This window comes from Neofelis nebulosa, chromosome 7, assembly GCF_028018385.1.
Source record: "Neofelis nebulosa isolate mNeoNeb1 chromosome 7, mNeoNeb1.pri, whole genome shotgun sequence".
NCBI classification, from domain to species: Eukaryota; Metazoa; Chordata; class Mammalia; order Carnivora; family Felidae; genus Neofelis; species Neofelis nebulosa.
Window position 1 is genome coordinate 61,607,517 of NC_080788.1, and position 13,926 is coordinate 61,621,442.

Genomic DNA, 13,926 nt, shown 5'->3' on the forward strand with positions numbered 1-13,926 from the left:
GCTGTGAGGCCTGGCAATGACAGCTGTGAGTGCACTGGTGGGTGGGGCATGTCTCCTGCTTGGCTTGCTGCAGGGTCTAGCTGTGACTGCTGTAGGTGTTCTAGTGTGTGGGGATGACCTCCTGGGGCAGAGGTGCCGAGGAGTGGTTCTGGTCCCAGCTGGGGTTGCCTATTGCAAGTGCTGGGGTTGGAGGCTGCTTGGCAGGAGCTCTAATGTGAGCTCAAGCACCTGCCAGGAATGCCAGGGTGCAGAAACACTTGAGAAGGTCTTTAGGCTGGGAGGTGGCTTGGGTGGGACAAGTCTTCAGGGGAGCACTGGGGTGGGGTGAGTGGCACTAGCATAGTAAAGAGTGCCAGAACTGATATCCACTAATGCTGGGCCAACTAGGTAGAAGGAGTAAGAAAAATGGTACCCATCAGTGCATCTGTCCCTGGAGGACATTCCCACAGATACCTGCCATTCTGGCCCATCCCCTAAAATTAGTCAGTGAATTTCCTTCACATGTAACCCAGGGATTTTTCACATGGTTGCCTCTGTGTTGGCACTCAGAGCAGGTGTGATTGTGTACATGCCATCAAAGAGCAGTGTGTCAGTTTCCTACTGCCCTCTGACTCTCTTGGACATATGCCCTGTTGGTTTTCAAAGCCAGACGTTAGGGGAGCTTGTCTTCCTGGTGCAGGTCCCCTGGCATATGGAGACTCATGTGGGACTCAGGCCTCTTCTTCCTCAGGGCAGGTCTCTCTGGTTGTAATATCTCTCCCACTTGTGGGTTGCTGCACTGGGGATGTGGAACCTGACTAAATAAACCATGTCTCTGCTCCTCCTACCTGGCACCTTAATGTGTCTTTTTCTTTATATCCTTAGTTGTATGTTCTGTTGTTAGTCTTTAGTTCATTCTCAGAGATCATTTTCTACGCGTAGTTGTAGAATTTTTTTTGTACAATCTTTACTCCCCACCCAAGGGGTAGGTGCACTGTTCCTTAAGGTACTCCAATACCAGGTCAATGCGTGAAGTGGATGGAGCAAGCTCCTATTCCATCTCCTAGTTCCAAAAAATCCATTTAATATACTGTATTGTCCTCACATTGAGGGTGTAGCAGATATTAAACTGTTAAGGACAGCTGCTACACTTGATCTTAGCCAAAAGGCCGAGAAGTGATGTAGTTGTAGATTTGGATGTGTGTGTGGGAGGAGGTAAGCTCAAGATGTTCCTACTCTGTGATTTTTTTCATCTGGAATTCATTTTTCCTAATGTTGCGAGGCTTGGGTCTAACTTAAAAATTTTTCCAGGTGGATAATCTGATGTTCCTAACACAAATGTAAATGGTGGAAATACAAACTAGTTCACAACTTCTATAGGAGGTGATCTGGCAGCACGAGTCAAAATTACAAATTCACAAACCATTTGATCAGCAATTTTACTTCTACGACTCGTCTATGTATATCCTTGCATGTATGCAAAATGATACATATATAAAGTTATCCATGAAGTGAGTAGCTGTAAAACAAGATTAGAAATAATTTTAAAGTCCACCAAGAGGAAATTTTCTAAATGAGTCATTGTATAAGCATGCAATTGAAACTATATACCTGCTTTAAAGAAATTAGGAACTATCAAATTGGTAAAGAAGAAACAGCAAAGTGCAGAATAATGTATAAAAGTGGTATCATATGTGTCAAGAAAGAATAAGACAAAGAATATATATATCTTACTGGATGGACATAAATTATCTCTGGAAGGATACATAAAAAACTGGAAACACTGATTACTTTCAAAGATAGAACTAGGTAGCTCAAGGACAAATGGTGAGGATATTTTTCACTATATACTCCTTTGTAGCATATGCTTATTCTAAAAAGATTAAGGCCCAACTTAGGTTATCACCTCTAAAACAAAAATAATGGGAGTTTATTAAAAGAAAATATATTTTAAATATAAATAACCTGGGTACTGGGTTTACAGGTATTTGTTATGCTATTAGTATTTTTCAGTTAAAAAAATAATTGAATATTCATAAGGTACTAACAAGCGGCAGAATTATGGGTATTTAAATTTTTCTTTTCAATATTTTCTATTTTTCCTATAATGAACAGAAACTATCTCTGTAATAAGAAAACAAGATTTGGGGCACCTGGGTGGCTCAGTCGGTTGAGCATCCGACTTCGGCTCAGGTCATGATCTCACAGTTCGTGGGTTTGAGCCTTGCATCAGGCTCTGTGCTGACTGCTTGCTCAGAGCCTGGAGCCCGCTTCAGATTCTGTGTCTCCTTCTCTCTCTGCCCCTCCCCCGCCCACGCTTTGTCTCACTCTGTTTCTCAAAAATAAATAAATGTAAAATAATTAAAAAAAAATAAGATTTATATTGTTTGTTTTTAGAAAATAAGGTTTTTAAATATAAAAACCACTGTGTGGCAATAATGAATGTTCAATGCTTTCTACAGAACATATAAGATGTTAACTATTAGGATAAAAACAGAAAGAGCTACAGACTGGAGAATTTAAAAACAATATTGGTAAAAAAAAAATGGAAGAATCTTCCCCTATTACTACCTCCCAGTTCATGTGACCCTCATACAAACAGCTTTGATCGAGTGACTGTTTCCAGATAATTCTTGGAAATTATTCAAGTGTAATAGAAGTTATTTTAAGGGGATACAATGAAGTTCTGCAGTCAAATGCTGTACCCCTGAGCTATACCCCCTAAAATGAAGTTCTGAAGACATATCAGTTCACATTAACATTTATCAGTTCTCAACAGAGAGTGATTTTTAAGAGTAGACAATGCCATCAGTTAAACGCATGGGATGTGTTAGGAGGGTCAAGTTGCAAAAGTCTGCGAATCATTCTTGTCATCAAGCCTGCATTTATTTGCATGAGTGAAAAGATGAAATTTCTCAAAATAATATTCCAGCAAATAAGGTGAACTAAGTTTTCATGGTGATATATCAACTATTTAGGCAATTGATAATCATGATCAAGTTTTCTGACATTGTTTTGCTTTGTTTTAAAGAGAAAGAGGACAGGATGGTGGGGAGAGAGAATCGTAAGCAGACTCCATGCTGACTATGAAGCCTGACAGGGGGCTTGATCTCATGCCCCTGGGATCATGACCTGATCCAAAGTCAAGAGTCAGATGCTCGCCTGACTGAGCCACCCAAGCACCCCTCTTATGTTCTTATGCCAAGTAATGTGCAAAAATACCTTTTCTTGAGAGGAACTTGCAGGTGCTCAAAGTACAAGTGGCCCAGGGAGTTTATGCTCATCACAACCTCTTCTTCAGACACTAAATCTACCTTGAATGGGTTTGCTGTGATATGACACTTCAGATCTCCTTTTCCATCAGCCAATACCAGACTACCTGCATCCCCTGAGGATGAAATCAGCCTAGAAAACAAAGCAAGAAGAGAGAAATAGGTTTACATAGCTCAATGTGATTCTCAATTCAAATTAATGTGCAAATCCACATTCATGGGACATAGGGGTTTGGTGTCAGAAAGCCTAGACTGAATATAGCTCTATCATGCACTAGGAGTATAACTTTGGACGAGTTAGTCAGTCTATCCAGTTCTTAGTTTCCTCATCTGTAAAGTAGAAATAATAAAAGCAAGAACAAATAGAGCTTTTGGGGAGAACTGAGTGAGATGATGCATGCAAAGTACTTAAGTACTTGGCAGTGCCTGGCAAATAATAATATGTTAGCTATCATCATCATTTCCTTGGGCTGGACAGTCTAGGAACACTTTGGTGCACAGAGTCTAAACACTGCTTTTCTTTCTCATTCCAACCAAATACTCAAAAACTAAGGAAATAACATAGATTGGGTTATTGACCCGGTGGGTCCACGGTGAAATGCAATCTCTACTGACTCCCATCAGCTCTGATTTGAGAGCTAGACTGTTAGGATATTCCGAATCCCCAGAAATCATGTAAGCCCAGAGGCAGTCACTCAAAATCCTTCAGAGGTCTAGATATTTCTTTTTCTGGTGCACAGTCACTCTGGTAAATGGTCACATGCCTCCTTAGGGAAGGTGAGGAGGGATATTTTATGTTCTTATATTCTTGCAAAGTCCTTCTCCCTGGATTCTAGGCAAGATACTTGGGTTCTGTTAACTGTCTGGAGTAGTATGAGAGTTGTATATCACTGTTTATCAAACCCAAATGCAGGGGCTCCTGGGTGGCTCGGTCAGTTGAGGATCTGACTCTTGATCTCGGCTCAGGTCATGATCTCATGGTTTGTGGGTTCGAGCCCTGTGTCAGGCTCTATGCTGGCAGTGCAGAGCCTGCTTGGAGTTCTGTCTCTCCCTCAGTCTGCCCCTTCCCCACTTGTACTCCCTTTCACTCTAAATAAATAAATAAATAGCAAAATGGAATTCTTTTGATTGTTCCATCAAATAGGACTTTAATGCATCTATTTCAGTCCAGTGGACCCTTTGATACATTGTTCACTGCCCTGAGAGTTAAACATTTTGGGTACCATACATGCCCTGCTGTGCATTATGGAAACATGTTCACCTTGTCACTAATAACTAAATGCTGCTACTTTCATTATGCACCTGGAGTCTCACCATCTCCACTGAAATCGGGGAGCCCATTTCGATGGCATCATTTTCTACCATTATTTCTAGCTCATAAAAGACATTCACTCACTACAATGCTTTCCAAGTGTTCCTTCATCAAGTTATTTCTCAGTGAAAGGAGTCTCTTTGAAACCTCTTGGAGAGCAAAATTAGGGGCTAGTTGTGCTGTTGCATATGACATATCCACTTCAACATCTTTATCTCCCTAAGTCTATGGATCATCTTTTCTACTCTGTGCCAAGGCTGAGCTGGTATCTCAGCTTCATTCAGCAGAGTCCATAGCTGAGTACAGATTATAATTAACCAACCAAGCAAATAATTAGACCCACTCCCAGCTGTCCAAGCTAGCACATCAAATTTATTTTTTTTTTTTTTAAATTTTTTTTTTTTCAACGTTTTTTATTTATTTTTGGGACAGAGAGAGACAGAGCATGAATGGGGGAGGGGCAGAGAGAGAGGGAGACACAGAATCGGAAACAGGCTCCAGGCTCCGAGCCATCGGCCCAGAGCCTGACGCGGGGCTCGAACTCAAGGACCGCGAGATCGTGACCTGGCTGAAGTCGGACGCTTAACCGACTGCGCCACCCAGGCGCCCCTAGCACATCAAATTTAGATTCTTTGGTACCCATGTCAATAAATTTAATGTGGTCCTAAAATTATGTTCCTTTCTTCAGTCTAGGAATCCCTCAGAATGCATTTCTATCTGTATTTCCTAGGTTTTTGCCTATATAAAATCTTATAATTCCTTAGGTGTAGTGTTTGACTATAATTAGCTCCCTAGGCATGTTAGGCTCTGGTAGTGAGCTTAAAGGAAGGCAGTGAAGGGTGGTAGGGGTGAGGCACAATGAGCACTGTCATCCCCTTGGACAATATATCTTAGGTGAGGTCAACACAGGGTGTCCAAGCAAGGTAGGATCAGCTTTGTTAGAGGAAAAGGAGCTGCTTCTGCTGGAATGGAAGGCTTGGTGGAATTCTGTTGATCACAGGTAGTAATTTAAGTAACTTTGCCATGGAATGCTGTGGTTTATTACCAGTTGTGTAGTTTGCTAGGTCTGCCACAACAAATACCCCATTGGATGGCTTAAGGTACGGAAGTTTATTTTCTCACACTTTTGGTGGCTAGAAGTCCAAGATCAAAGTGTCAGCAAGTTTGGTTTCTTCTGAGACTTCTCTCCTTGGCTCTCAGATGGCCATCTTCTTGCTGTATCCTTACATAGTCATCCCTCTGTCTGTGTCAACTTGTGTCCTAATCTCCTCTCCTTATGGAACACTATTCATATTGTATTACAGTCCACCTTAACAACCCCATTTTAACTAGTTACCTCTTCAAAGGTTCTACCTCTAAATATAGTCATTTTCTGAGGCACAGGGGGTTGTGGCTTCAACATATGAGTTTTTTTTTGGGGGGGGGACACAATTGAGCCCATAACACTAGTATCTTATCCTCTAATGATAACCAAGTCCTCACTGCTTTCAAATCCGGCCAAAGCAGCTAACCAATCTCATATTCCCATCCTAGAGGGTCTGTTGCCTACACTTACTTCTGATACCAAAGGCTATATCAACCAAGATTCAAGTGTACATTAAAGAAAAAATTCTGGGGGCGCCTGGGTGGGTCAGTCGGTTAAGTGTCTGACTTCAGCTCAGGTCATGATCTCGTGGATTGTGGGTTCGAGTCCAGCTGTGTTGCCAGCTCAGAGCCTGGAGCCTGCTAAGGATTCTGTCTCCTCTCTCTCTGCCCCTCCCCTGCTCATGCTCTGTCTCTCTCTCTCTCTCTCTCTCTCTCTCTCTCTCTCAAAAATACATAAACATTAAAAAAGCAAAGAAAAAATTCTGGCTATTTTAAGTGGAAAATAAGTAACTTAAGATGGGGGAATTGGGAGCTTATGACATCATTGGAGCACTGAGGTAATAGGTTGGGCAGCCGGTAATGATCCCTAGAATACTACTGCATGGTCAATTGAACTACTATTGCAGCTAGCATCAGGAAGTTGGATAATCAGAAGTCACTGTGGCAACTGCTGGGCTCCAAGATCATGCCATATTAGCTCCAGAGATGAATAAACTACTACCCTAACTAGTGTGCCTCTAGAGACATTCTAGAGCTGCCAAATCCATGCCAGCAAAATTGGAAGCTCAGTTCTAAAATCAAGATACCTGTAAGTGCATCTGACTGGTAGAACCTGAATTATACCAGAAACTAGCTACATGAGAGTATGGGAAGTGGAGGAATGTATTTTTTAACTTTCTTGTTACTGCAGTAGCCAAAGGCCCTCTAGAAAGAGGTTGGAATGGAAGCAGAACTAATACAACATATTTACCACACAAAGCTAGTTATCATCCTGACCCCAAAACATGGCAATAACACAGAAAAAGAAAACTACAGACGAATTTTACTTAACACAGATGTAAAAATGTTAAAAGGATCTACCAGTAAAGTGAATCCTCCAGGATAGTAAAAAATAATATACTGTAACCAAGCACACACACACACACACACACACGCACACACACGCATGCATATGCACCAACCTAAAAAACCTTGAGAACAGTCTTTTTAAAAAATTTTTTTTAATGTTTATTTTTGAGAGAGAGAGACAGAGCACAAGTTGGAGAGAGGCAAAGAGAGAATGAGACACAGAATCCGAAGCAGGTTCCCAGCTCTGAGCGCTCAGCAGAACCTGACGCAGGGCTCGAACTCACGAACCTGTGAGATCATGATCTGAGCTGAAGTCGGATGCTTACCCAACTGAGTCACCCAAGCGCCCCGAAAACAGTCTCTTTTTAATTCCAGTTTTCTAAGTTCTTGGCATATAGCAGCAGCTGAATGACTAGACCTATTTTGAATTTATGATGATTCTACTATCACTGAAGTACTTTCTCCTTATAATCTACTGACTTGATTAAATTTTTATGGAAAAAGTAATCTACATAAAACTACGATAATGATATAGTGAAAATTAAAGCATTTGGCATAAACTTATATTCCTTTAGTGAAATAATATGAAAAAATAACAGGAATCAGCAGGCAGAACCACTGAAATATCACTGGAAAGAGTATTGAGAACTGAGGAAGATACTGCAGATGTAGGAAAAATGCTTTTTGATCTCCAAAGTTTTTGTTTCACTTAGACACTGATGATTAATTTATCTTTGACATGTTACATTTCTGAGACTACCCTTAATTAAAAGTGAGCCTAATTGTATAAATTGTGGTAAGCACGGGAGTTTGGCTAGTATATTAGATCTCTGGAGCCCTGCTGCTAATCTGAGTAAATTAAATAGCTCTCCTACTTGTTCTCAAATTCTACTTGTTCCCAAAGTCTGGTTGATGAATCATTTCCTTTGCAAGAAGGACAGCAGGGCTCAAAAGCTCTGCTTCTGCTCATGAATAAGTGCTGATAAATCAAATGGTGGAGAATGGACAATATATAAAAAGCATAAATGTATCCCCAAATAACTGAAAACTGACTCTGCAAATGATTATAGCTTCGAATAGAAAAAACAGGAGGAACATGCAAAATCTGCCACTCAAGGTATAATAAAAGACCATACTGAGGGTATATCCAAGATCTCTTGTTCCTTGGCTTACCTTATGGTGCGTGGCTTGCTTGTGACAACATCAGGAACTTCATATCTCGGTTTCAGGGGAGTTTCTTCATTGATTTTAAGCCTGAAAATATTTCCCTCTATACCATAAACTTCAGCCAGAAGAGGAACCTTGGAACAGACACAAGATTAGTTTTAACAGGTTATTACACCAGCGATGGCCAGTTCTCGAGTCAAATTACAATAATTAGAAACTATGTTTGAATTATTATAGGCCAAGTAAACTGGAGACAGTGGGAATCATGAAGGAAGTAGCTCCCCAATCTTTGTATTTACTTGTTTGGCTATACTTGTGGTACAGCAAGAAACACATTATATGTGTTCTTAAAAAAAATTTTTTTACATTTATTTATTTTTGAGAGGCAGAGAGAGAAAGAGCACAAGTGGGGGAGGGGCAGAGAGAGACTGAGACACAGAATCCGAAGCAGGCTCCAGGCTCACAGCTGTCAGCACAGAGCCCGTCGTGGGGCTCGAACTCACGAAACCGTGAGATCATGACCTGAGCTGAAGTTGGATGCTTAACTGACTGAGCCACCCAGATGCCCTTCATTCTATGTGTTCTATGGCAAGGCAAACCTATAATTGTCCAGACCAGGACCTTTAAAAATGAGACATCTCTATTAATAATTATACTGAATGATAGGCATGAGCTGAAACTGCTTTTGGAAAACTGGGACATGCGGCCACTTTATCTATGATAAACTGCAGGTGTCTTAGAGTAAGGGTTTGGTATTAAAACTAGGGCAACTGGATTCCAGCTGAATAAAAGATGAAGGATAACCAACCACAGAATGGAAAGGAATAGAGAATAAAATAATGGTCATTGGGGTTCCTTAGGATAGATGCCTGAGGCTTGCTGCTTGATTTTAATCAAGGCACTTCCTGTACACCTGGGAATAGGGCCTGGGGAATTTTCTCTAGAGGTTGGGATGTTCTCAGCTTTCTTAAGAGGCAGGGGAACTTAAGTAAAATTTTGCCTATAGTGTGACATGGAAGCAACATAGAATTATTTAGACTACAGAATTTGAGAAATAAAACACAAAACAACAACAAACCCCAAGAAAATAGAAATGGCCAGATTTAGGTTACAAAATGAAGCATGTAGATCAGAGAAATATGTATTTTTTAATATGAAGTCATCTTTTTATAATTTAGAAGCCCGTTAGAAACAGACATTGATCTTTAATAAAAAAAACTTCTAGGATCTCATGGGCTTCTGTTTCCCATTTAGTTATGTAGTTTAAAAATCCAGTTTACTTGAGAATGGTGGAAAAGGCCAAGTAGTATCTTAGTTTTTGTTACGACAAGTTTTCTTCTCATAGGCATTCTGGAGTCTTTGGGAATTTTAATGGACCTGCCCATTTCCAATGCCTTCTGTGATTCCTTAGAAATTTCAATGGGCACCTGTCCTACAGACCATTCTATTACTCTACTGATTCTTAAGGTATGGGTCTAGGGCTATGCCTGAGAATTTGCTTTTCTAACTTTTTGTTCCCCTTTGATTTACTCTAAATGGCAGTTTTTAAAATGGGTCAAATGTGCCCAAGCTTCCAAACCTGCATGCTTATCTTACAAAAATAGCACTTATCATTCACTTTACCAACAGTCCCCGCCAAATAAAGTTCCCCAAAGCATAAAGTATCAACTGCCAATGTTAGGTGAAGCCCCTCCTCTTTCCCCAGATCATATTATTTGGAATCCTGAGTGAGAGCAAGCAACTCCAACACAGAGCCACAATCTTTCTCAAAAAGCTTGATCAGAGAAATATTTTTTTTTAAATTTTTTTTTTAACGTTTATTTATTTTTGAGACAGAGAGGGACAGAGCATGAACGGGAGAGGGTCACAGAGAGAGGGAGACACAGGATCTGAAGCAGGCTCCAGGCTCTGAGCTGTCAGCACAGAGCCCGACGCGGGGCTCGAACCCACGGACCGTGAGATCATGACCTGAGCCGAAGTCGGACGCTTAACCGACCGAGCCACCCAGGCGCCCCCAGAGAAATATTTTGACAGTTTTCAATTGCTGTGCCATGCCGCAGTGGTTGATAGCAAATCCTTCATTTAAATCCTTCATGTGATGCCAGATTCTGGTTACAACTGGGTACATGTACTGTTACTGTAACATCTGTTAAATCAAAGGCTAAGGAGGGCAGGCTGTGTGACATAGTGTAGAACAGGGTCAATGTGGTACAAGTAAAATAGGAAGCAGGGAGAATATCACAGCATTAAAATAATGATATTATTGGAACTTTGCCTCTTTGGGAATGTAGAAAAGTAGTCAGGGCACTTAAGTAGTGACCCGACACTTAAGAGTGACCACGTAAATAGTGCAGTGGCTCTGGCTCCTTTTACAAATAATTCTTAAAGTAGGGTTATAGTAGGGGTGCCTGGGTGGCTCAGTCAGTTGATCGTCTGACTTCAGCTCAGGTCATGATCTCACAGTCCATGAGTCTGAGCCCCACGTTGGGCTCTGTGCTGACAGCTTGGAGCCTGGAGCCTGCTTCCGATTCTATGTCTCCCTCTCTCTCTGCCCCTCCCTGCTCGTGTGCTGTTTGTTGCTCAAAAATGAATGTCATAAAAAATTTTAAAAAATAAAGTAGGATTATAGTAGAGTAGCAGTGTAATTATTTTTTCTAGCTTTATTGAAATAAAATTGACATAATGTACAAATTTAAGGTGTACATCATCTATTGATTTGACACTTATTTATTGCAAAATGATTACCACCATAGCATTAGCTAACAACTGCATCATATCACATAATTACCATTTCCTTTTTGTGATGAGAACATTTAAGACCTACTCTCTTAGAAACATTCAAGTATATAACAGAGTATTATCAGTTGTAGTCACTATGCTGTACAATAGAATCCTTAGATCTTACTCATTTTGTTTAGCTGGAAGTTTATACTCTTTGACCAACATTACCCTTCCCCTGCCTCAATCATACTGTAATTATTCATTGTATGTTTAACATTCTTTTGTAAAATTTAATTACTTCAAGTGTGCCATCAGAATTCTAAGATTTAAAAATGTGTCCAAATACAAATAAAGCTGAAATTCTGTTAGATTATGTATTGTCTCCGAAGCGAGACATACATTTCCATTGTTCTCTCAAATTTAACATTTATTTGGCATCTAATATTGTGAGGTGCTGTGAAAAAGATGACTAAACTCTTAGAGGAAGACTGCAATTTACAGACAAAACACATAGTAATCATAAAGCATTTTATAGGTGCTGAGAGGGAAGGACAAGGACAGTGCTGTGGGAGAACAAGGAGAGAGAATATTAGTGATGACTGTAAGGAAAGGGGTTCTGGGCTGTCTCTGGGGGAGCAGGACCTTCAGAGATTAGCTGGTCTCTGGGTAGGCAGAATGAGCAAGCACATCCTAAGCAGAGGGCCCACAGGTTGCCTACATATGATGAACAAATTGCACCTAGTTTATGCACTCAGAGATCTTCCTTCCTAGTTATAGTGAAATAACTGTCTTTAAAAACAGTTTTTTTTTTTAAACCAAAGACTGGTCTGTATGTTCTGTTCCTGAGGCTGCAGCTCAGAAAGAATCCTAATTATATGAGGAGGCAGATAATAACACTGCTTTTATTCTAATGACCTTATACGACCAAACATACGAATCAGAGTCAAAGCTCCATTTTGTTTTCATTTTAGCTCAATTAAGCAAGTGGTTTTTTCCAGTAGGTAATCCTTTTCAAGGTATTCAGATTCATTCAAACCTCCTACTATTACCAACATAGCTCTCATGGTCCAAGCATATAATCTCCTTAGACATTAGTATGCTTTGCTTCTATGATCTGGCTCATGCTGTTTTTATTGACTTAAAAAAATTTTTTTAATAGCAGCAGATTTTCACTAGTGCAATAAACAAAGCTACTTGGGTTAAAGACAGTGGGGAGACTCAGTGCCCCTGCCTTTGAGCCCCTCCCTGAACTGAACTTTGAGACAACTCCATGGAAACCTGGGCTCTGTGGTTTGACAGTTTAAAAACCACTTCTCTGGGTTTCTCAATTGCCAGTTATTTTTCAGTTCTCCTACCAAAACCTTGCTGTGTCAAAAAGTGGGGACATGAATGTTATGTTCTTCTATCTAATACATTAAGAATTTGTATACATTCCTCTTCTTCTTCTGCTCGGACATTGGTGAAAAAGTAATACACAAATAATTATTGAATCTCTTCTTCCTATTAGGATTGGAAATGACAATGAAAAAGTATGTTAACTTACAGAAGCTAGATTGCTTAAACAAGGAGTGCGTGTTAATACTCGGAATACAGTAACAGTTACACTCAAATCGCAGCAAGATGGATTACTGCAAAATAGGTGAAGAAATATATAATTAAGCATTTTAAATAATGAGACAGCATGGATTTTGCTCCTTAAAAGTATTTAAGATGTGCAAATGTCCACCTACACAGAGAACATGAGATAAATCCTCAGAGAAAGGAGTACATTTAGAGGTTCCTTTTAGCACTACAAGCTTCTATTTGGTTTTTCATAAACCTTTATTCAGAGACTCACTTCTCATAGTCTGGGAAAGAGCACAAATTCTCTTTTCCTATCCTATTTATTCTATGCTTAGTAAAAACAAAACCTGCTAGTCTTTCATCCATAAGTCTAGTTTTATGTAGTTGTTTTTGTTTTGTTTTGTTTTGTTTTGTTTGGCCACATGGACAAAAATACCACCAGGTTGTAAAAACTATGGTGCTAGGAAGAGCCCTGTCTTTGTACTCAAGTAGTGGACTGATCACAATTATATTAAAACAAAACCTGTTATTTACCCACAACTGGGAATCACAACTAGTAGAGATTGTGACTGAGTTAACAGAACAGCAAAACCTGCTAGTAAAGGAAACTAAACATGTTGCCATAGAACACATATTTAAATGGCAGTGGGTATTAGGAATGGAAATTATGACTCCATCAACTTCTTCTTGATGGATATAGATCTTGCCTCTCCTCTGGTACCAGGTGTCTTCTCTATACTCTAAAGAACAGTTAATCTAAAAGGCCTACGAGAGTGAACAACAATCTCTCCCAGTTGTTGATCAAGACCTCCCAGAATTCAGGGTACTGGGGTGGCTCAGTTGTTAAGCATATGACCTTGGCTCAGGTCATGATCTCACGGTTCGTGAGAGCGAGTACCACATAGGGTGAGTTCGAACCCCACTTCAGGTGAGCCCCACTCCTCTCTTTCTCTGAAAAAAATAAAAATAAAAAAGACCTCCAGCATCCAGAGGATTGTCTAAGAGTTCATTAAAGTGCTGTATGACACTAACTGCTCCTTCCACTGTTGCAGCCAGTTGGTTTATTATTCCCAAATTAGCTGCCTGTTGACGGCCACTTCTGCTGAAACAGTACTGGCTAACAAGTTGTAGTTCTTCCTCATCTGCTGAGGATGTGGCTGGCTGGGTGAAATCCCATTTTCATCCGGCTTAGATGCAAAGGCAAGGGGTAACTTCATGGAGGTGCTCAGAGATATGCCTGCATCCCTGGAGATGCTGCTAGAAGTGTAGTCTCTAGTGAAAACTTGTAAACAGGCTGTAAAGAAAAGTAAACATGTTGCCAAAAAGTCATCTATGTCATAAGAAAGCATAAAAATTGGCAATATAAAGTAGGTCAAAGGCATAGGTCTATTCCAGTTTAGCCTTGCTAGCAGTGCTTTTTAGCTAGACTTGGAGGACAGAATACATTTCTCTGCTCTGAAGTCACAAGACTAAATCTTC

The 13,926-nt window shown here is 40.2% G+C and overlaps 1 protein-coding gene and 1 non-coding gene across 15 annotated transcripts in view; both read right to left on the bottom strand.

The window, feature by feature from the left end:
* The window catches only part of GANC (glucosidase alpha, neutral C), a 75,388-nt gene that overhangs the window by 53,001 nt on the left and 8,461 nt on the right, over nucleotides 1–13,926 (bottom strand). For 12 of the 14 annotated variants that reach the window (XR_009264200.1, XM_058738082.1, XM_058738087.1 and 9 more), the window contains 2 exons: nucleotides 8,170–8,297; nucleotides 3,202–3,384 (listed from right to left, as the gene is read on the bottom strand). Coding sequence is in view for 13 of the 14 variants with exons in the window: in XM_058738082.1 (XP_058594065.1) it covers nucleotides 3,202–3,384; nucleotides 8,170–8,297 (311 nt within the window). In the remaining variant the exon portion in view is untranslated. Of the gene's footprint in view, nucleotides 1–3,201; nucleotides 3,385–8,169; nucleotides 8,298–13,378; nucleotides 13,742–13,926 lie in introns of those variants that run through there. The other 2 variants (XM_058738088.1, XM_058738089.1) reach the window with 2 other exon arrangements.
* Nucleotides 964–1,160, bottom strand: LOC131518527 (U2 spliceosomal RNA). The gene has a single exon (XR_009265196.1). It is a non-coding gene; the product is annotated as a U2 spliceosomal RNA (small nuclear RNA).